At 50.1% G+C, this 22,850-nt stretch overlaps 11 protein-coding genes across 11 annotated transcripts; 6 read left to right on the top strand and 5 right to left on the bottom strand.

The window, feature by feature from the left end:
• Nucleotides 1–132: 132 nt before the first annotated feature.
• N7529_005926 (uncharacterized protein) lies at nucleotides 133–618 on the top strand (the record flags this gene model as incomplete). Its single annotated transcript, XM_057241453.1, has 3 exons — nucleotides 133–232; nucleotides 285–429; nucleotides 486–618. 3 exons carry the CDS (start codon nucleotides 133–135, stop codon nucleotides 616–618), a joined length of 378 nt encoding a protein of 125 aa, XP_057096812.1.
• Nucleotides 619–1,175: 557 nt separating this feature from the next.
• On the top strand, nucleotides 1,176–2,781 carry N7529_005927 (uncharacterized protein; the record flags this gene model as incomplete). Its single annotated transcript, XM_057241454.1, has 3 exons — nucleotides 1,176–1,229; nucleotides 1,278–1,841; nucleotides 1,891–2,781. 3 exons carry the CDS (start codon nucleotides 1,176–1,178, stop codon nucleotides 2,779–2,781), a joined length of 1,509 nt encoding a protein of 502 aa, XP_057096813.1.
• Nucleotides 2,782–3,027: 246 nt separating this feature from the next.
• Nucleotides 3,028–4,548, bottom strand: N7529_005928 (alpha-L-arabinofuranosidase B; the record flags this gene model as incomplete). Its single annotated transcript, XM_057241455.1, has 1 exon — nucleotides 3,028–4,548. One exon carries the CDS (start codon nucleotides 4,546–4,548, stop codon nucleotides 3,028–3,030), a length of 1,521 nt encoding a protein of 506 aa, XP_057096814.1.
• Nucleotides 4,549–5,525: 977 nt separating this feature from the next.
• On the bottom strand, nucleotides 5,526–7,003 carry N7529_005929 (acid phosphatase PHOa; the record flags this gene model as incomplete). The annotated part of the gene is made up of 3 exons (XM_057241456.1): nucleotides 5,526–6,642; nucleotides 6,708–6,769; nucleotides 6,818–7,003. The coding sequence occupies 3 exons, from the start codon at nucleotides 7,001–7,003 to the stop codon at nucleotides 5,526–5,528; spliced, it is 1,365 nt and encodes a 454-aa protein (XP_057096815.1).
• Nucleotides 7,004–8,135: 1,132 nt separating this feature from the next.
• Nucleotides 8,136–9,669, top strand: N7529_005930 (pex2/pex10/pex12 family protein; the record flags this gene model as incomplete). Its single annotated transcript, XM_057241457.1, has 2 exons — nucleotides 8,136–8,441; nucleotides 8,494–9,669. 2 exons carry the CDS (start codon nucleotides 8,136–8,138, stop codon nucleotides 9,667–9,669), a joined length of 1,482 nt encoding a protein of 493 aa, XP_057096816.1.
• Nucleotides 9,670–9,887: 218 nt separating this feature from the next.
• On the bottom strand, nucleotides 9,888–10,544 carry N7529_005931 (anthrone oxygenase family protein; the record flags this gene model as incomplete). Its single annotated transcript, XM_057241458.1, has 2 exons — nucleotides 9,888–10,423; nucleotides 10,484–10,544. The coding sequence occupies 2 exons, from the start codon at nucleotides 10,542–10,544 to the stop codon at nucleotides 9,888–9,890; spliced, it is 597 nt and encodes a 198-aa protein (XP_057096817.1).
• Nucleotides 10,545–10,996: 452 nt separating this feature from the next.
• Nucleotides 10,997–12,930, top strand: ilv3B (putative mitochondrial dihydroxy acid dehydratase; the record flags this gene model as incomplete). Its single annotated transcript, XM_057241459.1, has 3 exons — nucleotides 10,997–11,155; nucleotides 11,201–11,414; nucleotides 11,477–12,930. 3 exons carry the CDS (start codon nucleotides 10,997–10,999, stop codon nucleotides 12,928–12,930), a joined length of 1,827 nt encoding a protein of 608 aa, XP_057096818.1.
• A 650-nt stretch (nucleotides 12,931–13,580) lies between these two features.
• On the top strand, nucleotides 13,581–15,836 carry N7529_005933 (RNA 5'-triphosphatase domain-containing protein; the record flags this gene model as incomplete). The annotated part of the gene is made up of 2 exons (XM_057241460.1): nucleotides 13,581–14,019; nucleotides 14,074–15,836. The coding sequence occupies 2 exons, from the start codon at nucleotides 13,581–13,583 to the stop codon at nucleotides 15,834–15,836; spliced, it is 2,202 nt and encodes a 733-aa protein (XP_057096819.1).
• Nucleotides 15,837–16,264: 428 nt separating this feature from the next.
• N7529_005934 (40S ribosomal protein eS19) lies at nucleotides 16,265–17,183 on the top strand (the record flags this gene model as incomplete). The annotated part of the gene is made up of 3 exons (XM_057241461.1): nucleotides 16,265–16,294; nucleotides 16,712–16,836; nucleotides 16,889–17,183. 3 exons carry the CDS (start codon nucleotides 16,265–16,267, stop codon nucleotides 17,181–17,183), a joined length of 450 nt encoding a protein of 149 aa, XP_057096820.1.
• Nucleotides 17,184–17,851: 668 nt separating this feature from the next.
• On the bottom strand, nucleotides 17,852–18,456 carry N7529_005935 (uncharacterized protein; the record flags this gene model as incomplete). The annotated part of the gene is made up of 3 exons (XM_057241462.1): nucleotides 17,852–17,881; nucleotides 17,936–18,165; nucleotides 18,276–18,456. 3 exons carry the CDS (start codon nucleotides 18,454–18,456, stop codon nucleotides 17,852–17,854), a joined length of 441 nt encoding a protein of 146 aa, XP_057096821.1.
• A 982-nt stretch (nucleotides 18,457–19,438) lies between these two features.
• N7529_005936 (putative carboxylesterase) lies at nucleotides 19,439–21,574 on the bottom strand (the record flags this gene model as incomplete). The annotated part of the gene is made up of 3 exons (XM_057241463.1): nucleotides 19,439–20,981; nucleotides 21,033–21,402; nucleotides 21,460–21,574. The coding sequence occupies 3 exons, from the start codon at nucleotides 21,572–21,574 to the stop codon at nucleotides 19,439–19,441; spliced, it is 2,028 nt and encodes a 675-aa protein (XP_057096822.1).
• Between the last annotated feature and the right edge of the window lie 1,276 nt (nucleotides 21,575–22,850).

Here is a 22,850-nt window from a genome sequence, read left to right on the forward strand (position 1 = left end):
CTGAAGTATCTAAAGTTATATAAAGCATGGTTCAGCAGACAATTCCTCTCTACAATTCAGAAACAAAAATTTCACTCTCAATTCCTGCTCAATTTCTTCTCAATTCCCTACAATATCCCCCCAATTATCACCATGCCTACCACCCAGGAACTGAACCAGACAGCCCTCAACGCTGAGAGGGATCTCAACTCCTACCAGGCGAAGCAGGGTCTCGGCAAGAAGAGTGACTCAAGTAAGTCTCCTCTAATCGTGCCTTGTCGTCTCCCATACTAATATTCTCTTAGCTCTCGAGTCCGGTGTCGATGAGATGGTTGAGAAGAAGTTCGAGCAGCCTGCCAGCCTCAAGTACGGCCCTGGCTCAACTGCCTCTGGCAGCGACCACCGTGTGATCCCCGAAGATGAGGGTGGCAATCGTGATGACCGCAACCGGTAAGAATAGTCTGGATTGTCGTTATCATCCAATCGCTAACATGATATCCTTTCAGTCTCCCTAATGCTGGACAGTTCAACGGCACCGGTGGCCCTGAAGACGATATCAAGATTCAGTCAAAGAACCGGAGTGGTGACCAGGAAGTACCTGACCTGCAGACTCTCAAGCGCCGCGGAGTCGCCCAATAGACAGTACATTTACATTTATATGACATGTGACGACCCAAACGATGATCGAATGAAATATTAAAGATTGCTCAGTATTAAATTTCCAACCATATAACTATCAGCTATCAAAGAATATTAGTCAAACATTGGTCATGATCTTATCGTATCAAAAGAATAAGTGGTCAAGCCCTACAGAACGTCGTCTCCCCGACGCAGCCCCGCTCCAAATAATGTCCCCGCATCCTCGGCCCAGGCTGTGTACAAATAGACCAACTCATAACCAATCACGTCACAATCTATTGCTTTGCCGAGACAAAACAAGACATTCCAATCATGCAATTTGCCTTCACAAGGGATCCGTGCAGCCACTCCGAGTTGCATGCCCAATCCAGTGCATGCACAAAGCAGGGGGGCTTGGTGTTGGCTTTGGGGCGAAGGATCATAGTCCGATCTGATTGAAACACTGACCTCCGAGGACTGGGAAGCTTTATAAAGCCGCCGACTTCCGGTGCTGCTTTGTGCTAGCTTGTAACTCGTGAACTTATCCCTTCCTTGTTATCCACTATCAAACTACCCAGATGGCGTCTGTTCTCAATGAACCTATCGAGACTCGGCTCTTCATCAACGGCGAGGTAGACAATCAACCCAATCTACATTAAATGTATATTGTATGCTTATAGTTCCAGTTCCGAGACTCGTCTACCAAAACCACATTCGACGTGGTATACCCCTATACCAAAGAAGTCGTAGCGCAAGGTATGACCCCCAACAAACCCCGCACGAACAAAATTTTCTCACAATCCGCACCAGTCCAAGAAGCTACCGTCGAGGATGTTGACGACGCCGTCGCAGCAGCTAACGCTGCCTTCCCAGCCTGGCGAGACCTAGGCACCGCCCAGCGCGGCGCATACCTGCACAAGCTCTCTAAGCTCATATTGGAATCAAACGGCGAGCTCGCCAAATTAGAAACACTCTCGACCGGCCGTCCGATCTCGCATTTCTTCGACGCCGCCATGGCAGCTGAGACCTTCGGATATTTCGCAACGGGTGGCTGGAGCGCGCAGGGCACAGCCAGTCTCAACACGCCCGACCACCTAAACCTAACAGTCAAGCAGCCGTACGGCGTCGCAGCGCTGATAATCCCATGGAACTTCCCGCTCATCATGTTCGCTGGGAAAATGGCGCCCGCGCTCGCAGCCGGAAACACAGTTATCTTGAAGAGCAGCGAGAAGGCGCCCCTGACAGTACGTCATATCTTCCCTCTTTGAGCCCACCACAAACTAACACTTTCAGTCCCTGTACGTCGCCAAATTGATCGAAAAAGCCGGCTTCCCGCCCGGCGTCATAAACATCATCTCCGGACACGGCAACCCCGCCGGCGCGGCGCTATCCTCGCACATGAAAGTGCGCTGCATCAGCTTCACTGGGTCCTCACTAACAGGCCAGAAGATCCAAGCCGCAGCAGCCAAGACGAACCTGAAGCACGTGCTGATGGAACTAGGCGGCAAGTCGCCGGCCATTGTGTTCGAAGACGCAGACCTCGAAGCCGCGGCCGCACAAACCCAGTTCAGCATCCAGTTCAACAGCGGGCAGGTGTGCGTGGCGAATTCACGGATCTACGTGCACGAGTCTGTCGTGGAGAAGTTTACGCGTCTCTTCCGCGAGAAGTTCGAGGCTGTGCAGCTCGGGGACCCGCTCGACCCTTCTACTTCGCATGGCCCGCAGATCGATGTCCTGCAGTACAACCGGATCAAGGAGTATCTTGCGATTGGCGAGAAAGATGGGAAGTTGACGACGGGCGGAGATGCGAACGATGGGTATTTTGTGCGGCCTACTATTTTTGAGGGCGTGCCTGAGGACTCGCGGTTGATGCGGGAGGAGGTGTTTGGGCCCGTTGTTGCGATTAATACGTTTTCGACGGAGGAGGAGGCGATTGAGAAGGCGAACGATACTGAGTTTGGCTTGTATGCTTCTGTTTTCACGAAGGATCTTGATCGCGCGGTTCGGCTGGCGAAGGCTCTTGATGCTGGTACTGTTGGTGTGAACTGTACTAGTCCGACGAATGCCAAGGACGGTGCGTTTGGGGGGTATAAGATGAGCGGGAGTGGTCGCGAGGGCATTTTGTATAGCCTTGACAATTTCCTTGAGACGAAGACTATCCTGATCAAGACGTCGAAGCTTTGATTGATCGTCTGGATATACGGGCGGCCAGAATGGATATACCATTTGTGAACTTTATACTGCTACTGCTACATCTCCAAGAAAATTTGATCGATTACTCGCTACAAACGCGTATAAAACTTATCTGCAAACATAAATCTCTTCAACGTTCTCAGAATGTTGATACTTCATGTATTCCTTCAACTCTGTTTCAGCACTAAATCGCAAATGGTGCGGAGAAGAACATTCCATGCCACCTATTGACCTAAATTAAGCAAAGCCGGTGCTGATAACCCAGCTGACATCGTCGTTGAAGGACGCAGCGGCATCGAAAGTGTGAACACCACCATTGCTAGCAATGTAGAGGACAGTGCTGTAATGACGGAAAAAGCGGGTGGGATAGCTCCATGAACGAATCGTGTTACCCTGGCCATTGAGACCAGTCTGCGGACAGAACGTAGCGTCCTCGTTGAACTGCTTCGTTCCATCACTGGCAGCAAGCAAGAGACCAAAGTTATAGTGACGGATGTAGCTACCAGCGGTGTCCTTGGATTCAAAGGAGAAACAAGCGCTGTTAGCCAGACCAGCACGAACTGTCCAGCTAGCCTGCTGCTTAAGCGCGGTTGTACTAGACGACGAAACCACCTGGATATTGATCGTGGAGCCAGTGTGAGCAAGGTAGTACGTCGTGTAGCCGGAGGTAGTAGCCCGCAGCGAGATCGAAGAACCGACAGTAAGCGCAGGCCCACTTGTCAGCGACGTTGTGGCGTATTTCGCAGCCACGATATTTGCCTGCACCGAGTTCTCGGTGGCATCGGTGGGATAGCCGGATGTCATGACGCCCTCGTAGAATGTGCCCTGGGCGCCGTTACTGTTATCACCACCAATACCAAGAATGATCGCACCCTCCTTGCTCATGGGGTTATAGCCCGATGCGGTTGGCCGCGCACCGCTGTAGTACGTCGATAGCGAGCCAGAGGCCGCATTTCCACCACGAATAGCCCACAGGCCGGGTCCACCCTTGACGATGGCACTGACAAAGCGGGAGGAGATGGATGGGTCGGCGGCATTGTTGGCAGCGCTTTGGCCGGAGAACAGACCGTTCTCGAGATCGGCCATGATCCAAGGCCCGCTGCCGGCGCCAGATCCCCAGCCCGTGTTGTCGCCGAAGTAGATGGCCTCCATGTGGCCGTTGCCGGTGTCGGTGCTGCTGACCTCGGCATTGCCGTAATCGAAGCAGCAGGCGCCGTTGTAGTGCGTTCCATCGAGAACGGCGTACATGCCTTCCGCTGCGTCTCCGGTGGCTGTGCCGCTGGCGGCGTTGTTGCTGTAGCCCGAGCCGGGCGACATGAAAACTCCGTACGCCTTCTTGCCATTTAGCGTGACTGGTGCGCCAATTGCGCTCGCTAAGTTGTCATAGCCGTTTGCTTCGGGGCCGCTGAAGCCACCCGGTGGAGCCTGGGTGAGGTGGTTGCCGCGGCCGGACTGGTCATAGATGATTGTGATCAGGCAGGTGGTGCTGGCGCAGAAGGTATCCTGAGCTGCAGCATTGGCAACTCCTCCGGCGGAGAGCGGCGAGATAACCGTCGTGGCTCCATCTGAGCCACGCTTCACTTGGTACAGACCGCCAGTGTAGGCGCTATACAGGGCGCGAGTGGTGCTGTGGGCCGCGATGCAGGGCGTGTTGCCAGAGGCGTAGATGTCGCATGGCCCAGCAGCAACCAGGGAGCTCCCTGCGACAAGCCCTAAGGCGAGTAAGGAAGCGCGTTCGATGCTTGGTCTTGAAAGCATGGTTGGTTACTTTTTCTGTCTGGGTAGTGAGGGCTTCACCTGTCTACTTATACTCTTCATGTTGTCACAGCTACCGTTCTCGAGAGTAGTAGCATGCGCCGAAGAGTCAATGATTTTCCTCCAATGAACCTAAAATGAATGCATAACATGTCTTCGACAACATAAGCGAGATCTCGGTCCTTGAAGACTTGAAAAGGAATCGATCGGTTAATTGTATCGATCAGTCCTAGTCTCCGAGCGACTGAGGTTTAGACCAATTGTGACTTGGATGGAATCTTTAGTTCCACTTCTGCGCTCGTACGCCATGAGGGGCTCCCCTATGTCACGAGGGGTGTGAAGAGAAATCCTGAGTGTTCCGACGGGTTTATTTCAGGCCGTGTCGAATGCACCCCGCATAATTGTGGGTTTGCGATATTAAGCAAGGCTTAATTCTATAAAACCGGTAATGCAGATCTTGTGCCACCGGGATTTTTCCTAATTTCCTCAACAATTAGCCGATCTAAAGTGATTGATCGTCAGGTGAAAACAATCCCAGCGTAGGATTGTGGCGCAGAAGTCGCAAATGTTGGGAAGTTAAGAAATGCGGGGGCCCCGGACAGAGGGGAAGGGTTACCATTCCCCTGATTTATTTTCTTTCTTTCTTCTGCGGTTGTTTTCTTTCCACCGAAGCGCGACTCGGCACCTCCTCCACAGGAACATATCGGATCGGGCCGTCCCAGTATTATCACTTCCAAGGTTCCTTCCTGTAACGGTAAGATAATCAATGGCAGTAAGAAAAGTTAATTGGTTGGATTTCATAGCTAGAATGTTGAAGTAAAACCTTCAAATCAGAAGGAGTACAATTTTTTGGGTTTTGAATATTTGGAATCCAGAGCCAAGATAAAAACACCCTAGTTGTCAATGAGCCTGTGGCTGCAAAGTATCAGATGAGATAGAGCCCATAAGACCGCAACCATACACTCAGACTTGCTCATTGATTAGGAGTAAAACGCAGCAACTACTAACGATGCTCCAATCACAACAGTGGAGATGGGAGCCATGGTGGTAGCTCCGACACCGTGGTGCTGAGTTTCAACGGGAGTGGTGGAGTTGATATGAGAAGCATTGTTGGGACGCTTGAAAGTAACCTTGCTGTTGTAACCGTACCGAGCATCCCATGGGAAGGGGGTGGTGTAGTTGTAGGTAGGGTGCAGCTTTCCATAAGTCTTCTTGACGACATCCAAGATACCATGGCCTGCGGAACACTTCTCGTTGCTGTCGGTAAGAGGGACAGGCCAGTCGGCAATGAATTTTGAGGTGTTGCCGGTCTCCTTGTCGCCGATGGACATGGGACCTGGATAGGTCTGATTTAGAGTCAGGAAAGTTTTGTTGACCTCGTAATTGACATAGCCGGTTTTGTTGGCGACAATCTGGAAGATGTTGGCACCACAGTCCCAACGGCCCAAAGAAGGAAGACCCCAATTAGCAGACACACTGGCGATGCTGGAGTAGTGGGTGTAAAATGTGTCATCCTTGGTGCCTTGGAGGTGTTCGGGGACGGCGCCGCCAACAAGAATGCTGAGTACACGATTGTCCTTGGTATAGGTCGAGTCCTCGTCAAAGGTCAGGAGAACAAGTGTGTTGTTCATGAAATAATCATTCTGGAACAGCTCAGCCATCCAGGGACGCTCCCATTTGGCAGCAAAAGTCATATTAGTGTCGTGGGCATCATTAGTCATGTTGGGAGTAATGAAAGCCCACTGAGGAAGCTCCTTGGCTACGAGATCACTCTCAAAATCATCAAAGCCCTTGATCTGGCGTGCACGGGTGTTGTTGGCCACAACGGAGTTGTAAAGAACCATCGGGTTGTGCTTGCGGACATAATCAGGCTTGTAGGTGTGCTGGTTGGAGTAGTTGAGGCCCTGGAAACCGGCATGAGGAATGTGCTCCTGGTACTCGGCCCACGAGATGCTCTTGGTGTCAAGCAGATCAGCAATGGAGGAAATGTTCTCAGGGATTTGCTTGAAGTCGTCATTGTCCATTCCGAAAGTGTCGCCGCCGGCCGCAGCGCAGTAGTTGGGCTCAGAAGGATGAGTGACAGCGTAGAAGTTGGACCTGTGAAGTTAGCACATCTCTATGCCCAGGTGCCATCTATGGATGACTAGATTTAGTGTTCTTACAGTAAGATACCCTGTGAAGCGAGCCATTGAACGTTGGTATCGGCAGCCGCATCCTCGAAGTCCTACGATATGTCAGCGATCATGTTTCATAGATGATTGGGGTTATGTACGATGTTCTCAAGCCAAACCTGGTAAAAACGGTCGAAAGCCAGACCCTTGACATTGGAGGTAGTAATCTCAGGTTTGGTCGTCGCAGCTGCTGCTTGGATCTGCGCCAGGGCGGGCTCGGAGGTTGTGGCAGTCTGGGCGATAACCCCAGCCACCACGGCCAACAAGACCGCAATGACAGCCTTCATGTTGATGGATGTCAATAGTAGAACGATGAGATTGATGGATTCAGGATGCAAAGAAATAATGTGAGGTGCGGAGTGCGAAGAGGAAGAAGAAGTTAGAAAGGATGAACTGATCACAGTCTGGTAAACCTTGAGCTACAACACAACACGCGCCGGTTACATCTACATTCATGAAAAATCCCTGGGATAAGGTGTACCTGACAAGAACCTGAGGCCGTATAACCTTATTGGGGGGTCATAAGGTATCTCGGAAGTAACCGACGTGGTCGAGGGCAACTGGTAGGGCTGGAGGGCGAAGTCGTACAGGCACGAGGTGCAGTAGATCCCTCTGATTGGTCAATTCGAGATGATTGAAATAGGGCGTGTGCCCATCTGAAAAGCTTCACTTTTATATACATACATGTTTGTATATGTTCGTATTATGTCAGTATGTTCTAGCTGAAACATAAAAATAATCCATGGAAACGAACCAGGAGGGTGAGAATATTCGGGTTGTACACAAAAAACTGTGGTATGTTCTACAAAGATGACTACCTAAATGTATGTATCTTCACTGGGCAGCCGATGGGGAAATTATACATCACTCACATTGTTTCAAAAGTTTAGGGATTGTCTCTTTATATTTACATATACATATAGGCATGAACATCAGATGTTCTGCTTCCTTACTTTCTATGCTCAGTGAAGAATATAGATCACCTCTATATCTGTAGATAAGACCACCCTGGAAAACTCATGTAGCCGGTGGCATTGTAGTCAGGTGTTAACAGAGCTTCCACCTGGGCAACCAATGTAAATGAAATGCTGCATCGAACCTGTTTCCAAGGAATAGGAATATTATCAGTTCTTGGAGTACATTCGTTACAACCTCCGAAGGTCCTCCGGGCCACTTCTGGTCACTCACCGTACACCCACAACTAATTTGTACAACATCAAAACCTCCATATTTATCCTGTTAACACTCACAATGAGGCTCAAAAACATGTCAAAAGAGCATGGAAATTGACACGGTCACGTGAGAAACAACCTCGGCTCTCAGTCCGGGGAACCGAGCGCGGTCAACGAGCAACGGGACCCATTTCCCCGTGCTATTCTCTCACTCTGCATCAACATCTTCACACGCAATGATTTCACGATGAGCTCAACTAACTTCGCCGCTGCACAAGAGCGAGTTCTTGAACGACGTCGTCTGCGCGAAGCTGAAGCCCGCGCCCGCCGTACCGCACAGCGGACTTCGCCGATTAGCCCAGCTGTTGTACAGCGCCTTCCGTATCCGTTGAATCGATTGCCCAGTTCTGGATGGCGGATATGGAATTCCATCAAGGGGCGGGATGGCACTCGGCCTGCTTTTCGGGTCGGACAGGTCGATGCTGAATTGTTGGATGAGGAGCTGCTTGGCCTGATGAAAGGTCAGGTTGGTGATGCTCTTAAATACTTTGGGGTATGTGATACAACAAAAATGCAGGTGAGGTGATAGCTGCTGACGGCGACAGCCTTATATGCGCGAGGACTGGTCGCATGAAATTATGTTCGCTCTTCGAGCTATCCTCTTCAAATTATCTATATGGGATCATAATGCGTCATATGGTGCTGCGCTGCAGGGACTTAAATACACAGATAGCCGAAGCAAAGGACCTGTTTTTTCTTCTCCTACGAAATGGCAGAAGAGTATGTACGGTTTGTTGACGGTTGGAGGACGATATGCTTGGGATAAGTGGGAAAGCTGGTTAATTGGACAAGAAGGCGGCTACGAAGAGGTTGGTCACCGTTCATACTGGCAAGCATACTGCCAAAGTTTTACTGACAAACTCAAGTCATCGCAGGACGTTCGTATGCTATCACGACTCACCGATTTCATCTCTACAACACACTCCATCGCCGCCTTTACCTCTTTCCTTGTCTTCCTAGTGAACGGCCGATACCGTACATTGATCGATCGCATCCTTCGCATCCGCCTCACCCCGCCATCCGCCCAAGCCAGCCGAGAAGTGTCATTCGAATACCTGAACCGCCAATTGGTCTGGCACGCATTCACGGAATTTCTCCTCTTCCTCCTTCCGCTTGTTGGTATCGGTCGCTGGCGGCGATGGATATCTCGCGCGTGGCGGAAGATGGTCAACTCCATGCGGTCGAGCGGGGAAGATGACGAACCAGCGAAACAAGGGGAGCTGGCCTTTCTACCAGAGCGCACCTGTGCCATCTGCTACAGGGACCAAAATCCAACATCCACCACAGAGGCCGATGTGCTAGCGGCGTCTGCATCAGGCGGAATTGCGGGATCGGCGCAAACTGACGTCACAAACCCGTACGAAACAGTCCCCTGTGGATGTATCTATTGCTTCGTCTGTATCGTGCAGAAGGTGGAAGCAGAAGAGGGCCAGGGGTGGTCTTGTTTGCGGTGCGGTGAAACCGTCAAGAAATGCCAGCCTTGGAATGGTGATGTCTTGGAAGAGGCACGGTCGCAGCCGGGTACGGGCAAGATTGTTGGCTTTGCCATGGACGGAGAGTCGGGTGATGAGACCCGTGTGACAGATCGTCACCATGAGGACTCTGGCAAGTCCAGCCCATTGCAGGAGATCAGTGCCGATGAAGCTTTGCAGCATTCAGAGCAATGGTCCACCATTGAAAAGGATGCAGAGGATGGCACCGAGCAACCTGAAACACATTAAGACGGGCCTACGAGGTCTACACCATGACACCGCTCATCCAGGCCTGCGTGTCATCCGATGCTCCTGGACGGGTACATATTGATTTAATCCCTTCTTCAACTTGTTTATAAAGCTATTATACTATTGCCAGGTGCTGTAGTACATACTACCGCATGCACGATAGAAATTTGACGATACCCATACCCTCCATCAATTTGCAAATTACAGACATCTAACAATCAAGGAAGAATCACACTCGAAACAGCAGCATAGAACCCAATCCCAGCACCAACAAGCGGAAACAAAGACCTCGCCAAGTTCAACTTCGCCCAATACCCCAATACCCCAACGACCTCCTCATCATCCCTCTCCCTGTTCTCCATCTCATGTGGCCGCAAACCCTCATCAGCCGCATCATCACGCGTAGCATGAGCCTTCAGCGTATTGTTCGTGTTGCTCATAACCAGTACCGTAAATGGCACAATTCCCATCGTGCTCGCAATCGCAAGCAGATAGCACTTTGACCAGGTCAATCCGAAAGGTCCTGGGAGAGGCGAGTCCCGCACTTTCCATGAAACATAAAGATTTGCGAGCGAGGAGAAGCCCGCCAGCCCAGGGAAGAACTTCTTGCCTCGGTCGTAGAGATCAAGCCATTGGTTTGTTAGGTGCGGGGCCGGGGTTCCTGGTTTTTTATCGTATGTGGCTGTTTTGCCGGTTTGGCGTGAGGGGAGTATGAGGTTTGGGATGCTGAAGGTTGAAAGTGTGGCAATTCCACCTGGTTGTATGTATGTGTGAGTTTGAGGTGATATAGCTAAGGGGATATATATATACTTACTTGCTGCCAGAGCGCAGCCGATGGTGCCAATTGCTTGGGCAACTTTCACGTCGGTTGGCATTGTTGATTGTTTGTTATGGATGAATATTTGGATACTGCGAGGAAAATATAAAAAAGAAAGGAGGTGATGGTCAGATGTTGCTTTTAAATGTGTAATGACGTCTACTATTCGTGGGTTTTGTCCGGGTTTTGGGTTGTTACTCATGAGTCAACTACATGTGGCTAAACTATCAACTAGTTAGTACTTAGTATTTAAACCATTAAGGAGAATATCATCTACTATATACAATATCATACCACTATATGGAGATCGCTCGGGTGATCGAACAATAGGCGTAACTCCGAGTTTGGATCTTAAATCGGTCAACTGTGACTGGACGAAGCCCCACGAACGCGGGGTCCACTGGGGTCGGCTTTCAATGCGGACTCTCCCCTCGGTTGTGGGATGACACTTATAGTCAATTGCTGAAGACTAGGAATTGTGTATAGCTTTTTCCTCTCTCACAGTTCGCCATGTGTCTTTCTAAGCCAATTGAGTCGAGCGCTCTCAGTGAGCCCAAATATATTAACTTTCCCTCTTTACCCACAGATGCGAAGCACCCAGATGGCTCCCTCGTACTCAATCGTCATTCACACACAATAACTAAGGGCCATGACTTCCCTGGCGCTCGGGTAAGTCATCTCTAAAACGGCAATGAGCTTTATTGATTATCTTAGGCCATGCTGTATGCTGCCGGTGTCCCCGATACAGAAGCGATGGCCAAGAGCCCACATGTTGGTGTGGCCTCAGTATGGTGGGAGGGAAACCCTTGCAACATGCACTTGATGGATCTGGCCAAAACCGTCAAGAAGTCTGTTGTGGACCTGGGCATGCTTGGATGGCAGTACAACACCATTGGTGTTTCCGATGCAATCACCATGGGCAGCGAAGGTGAGTCGTCAACCTTCCTTCGATACGGCATCGCTATGAACACAAATGTTAATCCTTTCCAGGTATGAGATTCTCCCTCCAGACTCGAGAAGTCATTGCCGATAGTATTGAGACTGTCACCTGCGCGCAATACCACGATGCCTGCGTTGCCATTCCCGGCTGCGACAAGAACATGCCCGGTGTTGTAATGGGAATGGCTCGTCACAACCGGCCATCAATCATGATCTACGGAGGAACCATTGGCATTGGATACTCCGAGCACCTGCGCAAGCCCATCAATGTCTCAACATGCTTTGAGGCCGCGGGTGCTTACGCCTACGGCACGCTGCGCCAGCCCGACGATGGCGGCGACACGACCAAGACCCAAGACGAAATTATGGATGACTTGGAAAAGCATGCTTGCCCTGGCGCTGGCGCCTGTGGCGGCATGTTTACGGCGAACACCATGGCTACGGCTATTGAGTCGATGGGACTGTCTCTTCCCGGGTCGTCGTCGACGCCCGCTGAATCACCGTCCAAGATGCGCGAGTGCGTCCGCGCTGCAGAGGCTATCAAGGTCTGCTTAGAGAAGAATATCAAGCCCCGGGATCTGCTCACCAAACGATCTTTCGAGAATGCTCTCGTCATGACCATGGCGCTCGGCGGTAGTACCAATGGTGTTCTTCATTTCCTAGCCATGGCCCGGACAGCCAATGTTGACTTGACGCTGGATGACATCCAGCGAGTCAGCAACAAGATCCCCTTTATTGCCAACCTTTCTCCCAGCGGCAAGTACTACATGGCGGATCTGTACGAGATCGGAGGAATCCCGTCCGTCCAGAAGCTATTGATCGCAGCGGGTCTCCTGGACGGCGATATCCCGACTGTGACGGGTAAGACGCTAGCCGAGAACGTCGCATCATTCCCTTCGCTGGCCGAGGGCCAGGACTTGATCCGCCCCCTGAGTAACCCAATCAAGGCAAGCGGCCACCTGCAGATCCTTCGTGGAAACCTTGCTCCAGGCGGCGCAGTCGCCAAGATAACCGGCAAGGAAGGACTAAGCTTCACCGGCAAAGCGCGCGTCTTCGATAAGGAGCACCGCCTCAACGAGGCGCTCAACGAAGGCCGCATCCCACGTGGCGAGAACCTCGTCATCATTGTGCGCTACGAGGGCCCCAAGGGTGGCCCAGGAATGCCGGAACAGCTCAAGGCCAGTGCCGCTCTAATGGGAGCCAAGCTGACCAATGTGGCGCTGATCACCGACGGCCGGTACTCCGGCGCCAGCCATGGCTTCATTGTCGGCCACATTGTGCCGGAAGCCGCTGTTGGCGGTCCGATCGCCCTCGTGCGAGACGGGGACGTTATCACCATCGATGCTGAGACAAATAGTCTATCTATGGATGTATCAGATGAGGAGCTTGAGGAGAGACGACGCCAGTGGACGCCTCCTTCACCGCAAATCACCCGCGGTGTGCTGGCCAAGTACGCCCGATTGGTTAGTGATGCGTCACAGGGAGCCATGACTGATTTGTTTTGATTTTCTACAACGGAGAACCATCCGCAATTGCAGGTTACAACGTATAGTTAGCATATTTTGGGGCGATTGGAGCTGTTGGGATAATGTTATGATCTCCAAATAGCATTCTACCATGCTTCTAAATAAAGTGTAAATATGGAACATTCGATGTTGGTATGATCTAGTTAGATGGTCCCGCTCGGCGCTCCGAATCGACCAGTAATAAATGAAAAATCGCGCATGTTGGATGCTGTGAAACATGCATTGTCCACAATTACCTTGATGGAAAATAATGTATAAATATTGTAGTAAAAAGGAGAAGTTGTGTACTAGTTTTATGCTTAAGATCTGGATCTATAGAGGGACTTCCGCTCTCATACTAAACCCCATAATCAAGAAAGTACCCCTCCGAAGGGCTGCAGGCAAGTGGGCCGATGATGACTCATGTTTCCACCCCACGCCATCCATCCCGAGGCTCTGAGTGGCTGAACCAATGTTTCATTACTTTTTCTTCTTCTTGCAACTATTTCCAACGTTGACGATCTCGCTTTCCTTATTGGCTTTGACCAAATCTGCGCTGTATCCAAAGAGAATAGGGTGCCCCCTCGCGTGGTTCTTGGTCTGATAGGGGGCTCTGCAAGAGTCCAGAACGCCCCGGGCTATACTTAACCATGGGGTCCGACACCTCCCTCTACGATTTACCCTCCCAAACCCGTTCAGTCGCTGCTGTCTCACGATTCTTCAACTCGATACAAGTTGCTACACAAAACTTATCCCCCACCGCCGTCGCCAGCTATCTCCACGGTTTATACCGCAATGACACCGTGAACTGGGGTCAAGTTGTGTTCTTGACTACCTGTGTTATCGCAATGACTGGATGCGGGATGTTGTCGTCGCTGGTGAGGCGCAAGGCGTCGCCCTCGGCTCGTGCACAGAGACCCGCTCGTAAAGGCAGCTCGGCCAGGTCTTCGTCTAAAACGCTCAGCTCCTCGGAGGATGACTACGAAGACGAGGACTATGATAGCAATGCATCGTTGCGTCATGGCACCAACCCCAACTACAAGCCTAAGGAAGATTGGCTGTCTGAACCTCAGAAGCAAAGCTCGGATGGTAGGTCACCACATTTTCTTTGATTGTTTCCATCTCATGCTAATATGCGCGCAGCTCACGCAACAGACCCCGGCATCCTCAGAAAATTCACTACATACAACTCATACACCACCTCGAAAGCTACCTATCCCGCCATTCGCACATTCTATAGCCCCCACCCGCAACTAGCTCGACTTCCTACCAAACCAACACCTCTGCCACTGATCGTGGTTGTTCATGGGCTCGGTGGATCCCTTGCACAATTCCACCACCTCCTGACCAGTCTGTCCAACGTTGGGTCGTGTTTTGGTATTGATTTACCAGGGTGTGGACTGTCCAAGTTTGCGCCCACGGACTGGGATGCATATTCAGTGGAAGCTCTGTCAGAACTACTGGTCGAGGCAATCGAACAGCACCGGGACTGGAAATCCGGCCAGGAAGTCATTCTGGTAGGACATAGCCTAGGAGCTTCCTTGTGCGCCCTCTTGGCTTCATCGACATCCTCTATTGGCGCAAAGCTGAAACAACACATCATCGGTCTCGTTGCAGTGTGTCCTCGAGCATCGCCTCCATCTGCGAAGGAATGTTCCAAATATCGCAAACTACTTTCCGTCCCCGGATTCATTTTCGACCTCTGGCGTCAATGGGACCGACGCGGTGGCGAGCAAAGCGCCAGTGTCATGCGGATGGTTGGCAGCGATGCCGATATGGAGACTCGCGGTCTCCAGGTGCGCTTCAACAAACAAGCCCAAACTCCTGTTTGGCGACGCATGGCGTGGGGCACACTCCCCACGTACGATGAAAACGACCACCCGATTGGCGGAATGCCTGGAGAAAAGGTCTGGGCAGGGATTCGCATGCCGGTCCTCCTGGTCGGGGGAGAGGCGGACGCAGTTACAAAACCGGTTGAGGTGCAGAAGCTTTTGAAATTCTTCGGCGATGCTTCAGCCCATACCGCGATTGACACTAGCGACAGCAGTAGCATCATTCCCGATGCTTCGCGCGTCCATGATCAGATGTCAGCTCCGGCTAGTGACCTGGCCAATGAGAAGGCGTATGGACTTCAGGTGTCCGAGAAAGTGTTGGAGACTGGGCAACGGAAGCGGGTGGTCAAGTCAGCAATCTTGCCGGCACCCGCGTCGCATGCATTGCTCTACGACCGCGCGACGTATCGCACGCTTGCAGGGATTGTGCAGGATTTCTTCTCGTCGAACATCGACAAGCGTCTTGGTCTGGGCTGGCAACTGCAGTATATGAATACATCCGGAAAGTGGGATGTCAAGAACCTCGCCAAGTGGAAGAAGGTTGCGCCTGTTTCAGAACCGATTGCCAACACCTTCGCTGCGATGAAGATGCTGCGCGAAGTCGACGAGGAACACAACCCAGTGACATTCTCGGGAAAGTATCATGGTCGCATCCATGCTGTTATCGACATCAGTCACGAAAGCCCGGTCTACAACCCGGCTGAAATGGAAAAGGGCGGGATCCGCTACTGCAAGCACCCGACTGTATCCAAGATTCCTCCGACCCCAGATGAGACGCGCGACTTCATTGCTCTGGTCGGTAGCCTTCAAAAGGAGATCGATGAGAATGTGGAGAAGCGTACCGGCGAGGAAAAGTCTTTGCCTCGTCCATTGGTCGGAGTCCACTGTCACTATGGCTACAACCGTACCGGTTTCTTGATCACTTGCTATTTGATCGAGCGTCTTGGGTTCGGTGTGCAGGATGCCATAGACGAGTTCAACAGGTGCCGGCCACCTGGTATCCGGCACGGTCATTTTGTTGACACTTTATTTGTACGGTATTGCGTTGGGCTGAAAAGAGCGCCCACGCTGTAATTTGGAAATCTTTAGGCGTTGGAATGAAGGGTTTATTGGCATGGGGAATTGGGGGTTCACTTTATCTTTAAATTACGAATAATGATACATGGCATGAAATAGAATTAATACATTCTATTATGAAGTCTTCAATAACATGTTCTCCAATATTAGAATGTTAATCGTGTTTTTATTTTCAGCCTAAAATATCAGGCATAAAGAAATATTCTTTCAGCCTGACCCATCAGGCACCAAATTCCAAATCACATGACCAGCTTAGGGTACGGCTAACCCAAAATGGACAAGCGAACGGCACACAGACCCAACCCGCCCAGCGTTGTGTGTCTTGAAATTTTGAGCGACTCTTCGACTTCGACCCTGCCCACCTCGACGCCCAACGCCTCTCTCTCTCTAATCCCTACCCTTCGACCCCTCGACAAGTCGCCAAAATGGGTGGTGTTACCGTTCGCGATGTGGACGTAAGTGTCCCGCTCGATTTTCACAGGTGATCGGTCATTCACCATGTCTGCTTCGCGTGATGCGAACGATTCGTTTCTGGATGCACGGATATCACAACATCGGTCGGTTAGCTTCGCCAGGGTGGAAATGCTTCGCACGGAATACACTATATGAACAATAGGCATTGGTTTTCATCGCTTATGGGAAACTCGTCGATATTGAAGGATGTGCATGGTCAATTTTGAGGGGCCAAGTCCTTGATGGTTTTCAGCCATCAAGGACCAGCTTGAAATACTCAATACGATTCTATGCTAGCGAAGAGCGCGCCGACCGATGAACTGCTTCCAGAAACGAATTCGACGCAATCAATTTTGCAGACCTTGACCGATCCACTTTATATCATGAGCCACCACTAACATTCATTTTCTCTCCCACAGGCGCAGAAGTTCATCTCTGCCTACTCTGCTTTCCTGAAGCGTCAGGGAAAGCTCCCCATCCCCGGCTGGGTTGACACTGTCAAGACCTCTGCCTCCAACGAGCTTCCTCCCCAGGATGCTGACTGGTACGACTTGCAACGCAACACAATCTGATCCCAAACACTAACACTTCAGAAGGTTCTACGTCCGCGCCGCCGCCTGTGCCCGCCACATCTACATGCGCAAGACCGTCGGTGTCGGTCGTCTCCGCAAGGTTCACGGCTCTACCAAGAACCGTGGTTCCCGCCCCGCCCACCACGTCGATGCCTCCGGCTCCGTTGACCGCAAGGCCCTCCAGGCCCTTGAGAAGATCGGTGTCCTCGAGACCGACGAGGAGAAGGGTGGCCGCCGCATCACCCAGTCCGGCCAGCGTGATTTGGACCGTATCGCCAAGACCACCGTCGATGAGGATGAGGAGTCCGATGAGGAATAAACGTATCGCATACAATGGGCTTTTACTAGTTCGGGGATAAGTCGTTTATTTTTGTGGTTCTTTGCTTTCCAGACGGGGCAAGAATATTGGAGAAATGACGGCACAAAAATAAAAATTCGGAGCTTGCGGTCCCGTGCGCGACTTTACGTTTGTTTCTTGTTTTCACTTGTTCCATCCAATTCATATTTTTTTCTGACGACCAGATGGGGCTACTAGCGGGGAGAGATTGGGCGGTGGCGAGTGCATGAGGATGAGGCATCTTTCAGGAGACTTGAACGAGAGAAGAGAGCGGACGAGACGTTTCCCCCTCCTTTTTCTGTCGAGGCACTTTCATGTGCGGTAGACGGGAGGGGATCTTTTTTCCCTTTGACATGTTTTTATGATCTCCCTCACCTCTTTGACCCCGACCAACCTTACGGCGTCTTTGTTCCTTCTCTCGCGGTCTCCTGGAAATAAAGAGCATGTCTAACACTTCAAAACTGTTCCAATCTCTGTCGTAGATGTAGATGTAGGTGTTTCGAGTACATAGACGGATATCAACCATTGACTTTGCTTTCATTTGCCGCAAGACTTTTCATACACTTTTTCATTTACAAGTTGTTTGTTGAAGTACTCTTGTATATACAAGTTGACCCCAAGCCCTGCGGCACCTTCTAGTTGCCTTAAATCTATTTCTTCCCCGACTGAGCCGCAGTATCCTACAATCGCAATCAGCACCACAACCATACCAGCACTCAAAACACAAGACTCACCAAATAAACCTGATAAAACTGCATTTTAATATCCTCGCCATCCTTGTGAGGCGCAAACACAACCCGTCCAGCCCAAGGCACATAGACATCATTATCCGGGTTCGCCTTGAGTCTATAATTGACACCACCATACAGCATGATCTCATCGTCGCCGCCAAAGTAGATACGCGTAGGCGTGTGTCGGCGGGAAGCAACATGAGTCCAGAGGCCATGGCGCAGGGGAAGAATTTCTATCAAACAATCCGTTAGCTGGCGTAGAGTTTCCAATTCCAAGTTTCCAATATGTCATCGGAAATCGAGATCCATCGTATGTATAGCTTCAAACCGAAATAGAACATACCACTCGCGCCCTTGGCCTCCTTGGGACCCATGATGAGCGTTGCGTCCTCGGTGAAGCTCTGGACGTATTTCTCGTGCTGGGCTTCTGTGTCGCTGGTGCGGTAGAAGTCTTCCATGAATGCGACGAGCGCGGCGCCGCGGGACGGTGCGCGGGTTGTGTCATAGGCGATTTGGTAGGTCATTTTGGGTAATTTTTTGATCTGGTGTTACAATTGATGGGTTGGAAGATGCGAGTTTCTGAAAAAAAGAAAATGAGAAGTTAGAAGGAAAGAATATGGGGTTCTAATGGATATGTCTATGTCATGAGGGGAGCCGTCGGAAGGGGCACATCCGATCTTATCGACAACCAGCTGTATAGATCAAAAGGCATGTTTTTTGTCTTTTGTTATTGGTTTATGTTTGATTTAAAGGGTATATGGTGTAACTGTTCATTGCGGATTTGGTTTTAATATCTCAGATTTAAATAGCTCAACTGAATCATCAAGTGCGAACACTTCGTTGATGGGTCATTTCGTCGTCGGCAAGATGATTGACGACGGACAATATATTTCTGAAACCATAATGTGTATGTGCTCATTGATATGAGTGCAAAGCCTTCATGTCTGCTTTGGTGGGCTTTACAGAGCTAAAAGGTATTGATTGCTCGAGGTCCACGGGTGAACTTCGGAAGCCCTCGCATCGGAAGTGGAGTTATATATCCGTCAATGCGCACACGACTTCTTTTGTATCCAAAGGGATTGAACTTTTCTCGACAACCCATTCCCTCGATTTGATTATATCAGCGCAGTCCTGGAGAAAAATCTTCGTAGCATTCTAGCAACAAAGAGAAGCAATACTGAAACAACTTCACAAGCATCGCATAGAAAGGTCTTCACCCACTCGTGATAACCGGCGCATCTGAAATCATCATCGAAGGCTTCGCTATATGGCCTTTTGATATAGAGATAGCCCCCTCCAATCCTGTTCATTTAGCGCTTTGAATGGGAAATCTCTCACTGAAAAGATCACTAGATCCAAGACATCCACACTGACCCAAAACATCTGCCTCCCATCGCGTAGCTGTCAAATATGACACTGTAGATTGGCACCAGACCACAAAATATCAATCGAGACAGAGGAAGCACGATTCTCATAGGTTGCATATTGCAAAGAACTTCCGTAGAGTCAAGAGACAAAATAATTCAATCCCAGACCCAGAGCCCGACATTGTTCCAGCTCCGCCAAATTCTCCATCCTAGAAGGCCACTGAAGCAGTCTCATCTGGCCATTCTTTCCAAATGACTCCCATGAGCCATTCAATTCAATCTCTCGGCTCGTATTAACATACCCTCTCGCTTTTAAGAATCCAGAGTCAGGCGTAGGCCTGGCGCTTCTTGCAAAACTCGCCCAAGAATCCAGCACGTATTGTCCAAATGGCAGGTCGAATTCATCCCGGTACGGTAAGCCCTGGCGAAGAAAAGTTCCAAACACGTAGCCCAGCTCCCCGGAGTGGCATTTGAAGTATTCCTTGCTGGGATCGCCATTTGGGAAGGTTTCTGTGATGGGCGCGTTGCACACCGGGAAATTGGGCGACCAGCCGGGCAGTTGATACGAGCGGTTGAACTCATAGTAGAAGATGTCAGGGAAGATGTGATTTGTCGACCCTGCTTGAGCGGTTGCCTCGTCAATACAGCGGAATATGCCGTCTGTTGCTATCCGGGCTGAGGTGTTGAAAATATCGAGGGTAGCGTTGGCAGTTGAAGGGACGGGGAACAGCTGGCTTGGTGCAATTGAATCGGGGACGCCGTTTTGAGCAAGGAATGTTTGAATTGTTTCTTCTGCTGAGGGATAGCCGATCATGGCGGCGCCGTCGTCTCGCATTGTGCCGATCATGAGTGGGACGTTGGATGTAGATGCTGGGTTGGCCAGATTCAGCTCCGCGTGTTCGAGGTAGACACCGTCCACGACGAGATACCGGGCCGTATCTGCGAGGCTGGAAATTGTTGTTGCGGGCAATGCTCTAAGACACTCGATTGGCGAAGTAGCTTGCGTGCAATTTGTTTCGCTGAGAATCACATTCCCCACAACTGCCATCTCCTCCGCGATAGTATAGTACTTTGAGTAGGTCGTGCCGTAACCCAAGCCTCCAAGATTGCTCAGCATGATCGCACTGGCAAAGTAACCACGGGCTTTGGAAGATGCGAGAAGCGCGCGTACGGAGCCCGCACCAGCTGATTGTCCGAAAATAGTTACTCTGTCTGGGTCACCACCGAAGTCCTTGATATTTTGACGAACCCATTCAAGCGCTGTGGTCTGGTCTGCCAGTCCGTAGTTTCCGTTCGTTTCTCCATCGTCCAGCGCAAGGAATCCAAGAGTTCCCAAGCGGTAGTTGATTGCAACCACAACCACATCGCCTCGCGAGGCTAGATTGCTGCCATCGAACGTCGGGTCGCTGGAAGTGCCCCCTGTGAAGGCTCCACCGTGAATCCAGAACATCACTGGCTTGAGGTTCTTATTTGGGGTCTTTTTCGGCTGAGGAATATAAGGGGTCCATATATTTAGGAATAAGCAATCCTCTGAGCCACTTGTGCCTTGTATACATTCAGAGCCATAGTCGAGCGCTGGAATTTTTTTGCCGCTTCCTTTGTATACTTTAGAGTATTCCCATCGTTGAGGCTGTTTGGCGTAACGGACCCCCAGAAAGCGGAAGCTGAATCTATCACGGAACCTATAGTGTTGTTAGTACCCTTTCCACCTCTGAGATGTGCTCTGCCCTTACCCGGTGAGATATTCATTATTAGATTTGACAGTCACTTGCCACTTCGAACTTGTGTCCTGGAACGTGATATTGGAGTAAGGGGCAGTCTGTGTGCAGATGACAGGCAACTTCTCATTTATAGAAACAGACTTGATCTGGCCATTTGCATTTATAGTTGATGGCTTGCGATTGTCGGAAGCAGTCCAAAAGCGCTGAGTTTGGGCGTATCTGCCTTGGTATACAAGATAATCTAAGTCCCTCTGGATCTTTTTGATGCTAGATCCACTTCCCCAGACACTTTCTCCTAGTTTGATGCAGCTTTCTGTGGCTTCTCGCCATGTCCTGGCCCCAAGAACCAAAATCCCCGAATCAGAAAAAGGGCTTTCACTTTCTGGGGATTGAATTGTCAACTTTGAAGAATCCACCATGTCAAACTATACCAAATTACCTTGCAAGTCATTATGGATAATGACGGAGATATCAGAGCTGAGAGATGTTGGGCTCACTGCAGCATTTGCAGCAATTGTCAGAAAAAGAAGTGTGATACCATCAATTTTGACCATCTTGCATGAACAATAATAGCCCTGACGATGATAAAAGACGAGTAATTACCGAGAGAGCTTCTGTACACTTATTTATACAAGTTGTTTAGGATAATTGCCTAAATATTTAGCCTCTAAAAACACCGCGCCGGGAGAATGGCCTTGATCAAAGCGGTTAATTGGATTGGAAGAATCTTGAATTGACTCTATTCATCCGGTAAAATCAGAGCAAATTGATTAATTATGATCTCTTTGAGGTAGAGAGATACAGTTGTTCGATATTGACGATTTTTCTTTGTACTTTCCCATTTAATTCGATCAGACGAGAGTCAGATTACTCAAAGCGCTTATACCCCGCAAACTTCCTGCTGCCTATTCTCGAGCTGCTAGTGAATTTGTATCTAGCCAGTTTATCGAATTTTATCAATATTCTACGTCGCAATAATCATGTCCGACTCAGCACCAAGAAACAATCCACCTCCTCCACAGAACCCGAGTTCCAAGATATCCCCCGTTGTATTGAAAATGCGAAGCAACTCTCCTAGTAGATATTTCCCGTCTCGAGTGCCTCACCCCCTCACCGAGGGTCCACCTCCAATAGGGCTCTACTTTTTTTACGGTTCTCTGCAAGACCCCGGTCTACTGGAAGACATTCTAAATCTCAAAGACGCCCCGACTCTCTATCCAGCAATTATTAAAGGCTACAAGTGCAAGCTCTGGGGACAATATCCAGCTTTGATCAAAGGCGATCTAGAGGATATAGTCACGGGAGCTGCATACGAGGTGAAGACTGTTGGTGATGCAGAAAGGCTGGCAAATTATGAAGGCCCTAGCTATACTACTATTAGCTGCATTGTTCAATATAACAGCTCTGAGGTATTGACTCAGGCAGAAGGACACGCTTTTCTGTTTGTGGGGAACGAGCGAGACTTGAGTGAGGGATTGTTTGATCTGCGGTGTTGGATGGAGAGAAGGGCGTTGAAAAAGGAAAGAAGATGAGATATACCACCACCCGAAAGCGCGATGTGAGCAAGCACAACTCATAGATTTACTTTAGATATAGTTCAAATCCTACTATTCTTCCTGAGAGCAAATTCATTTATATACTTCAAGTTTAGGCTGGTCTATTGCTGATTGTGGATTGAGTGGTGCGGTCGTGATTTTCTTCTCATGATACTATGACTACTTGGTTCTAAATTCAGCATCGATGTCATTACCAAACTTCCTCTTTTGTAGTTCATGATCACCTCACTTATTTCTGAGTTCTGGATTTGGTCTCACTTTCTACGCACTAAGG

Source organism: Penicillium soppii, assembly GCF_028829465.1.
Source record: "Penicillium soppii strain IBT 18220 chromosome Unknown utg000005l, whole genome shotgun sequence".
In the NCBI taxonomy this organism is placed as follows: Eukaryota; Fungi; Ascomycota; class Eurotiomycetes; order Eurotiales; family Aspergillaceae; genus Penicillium; species Penicillium soppii.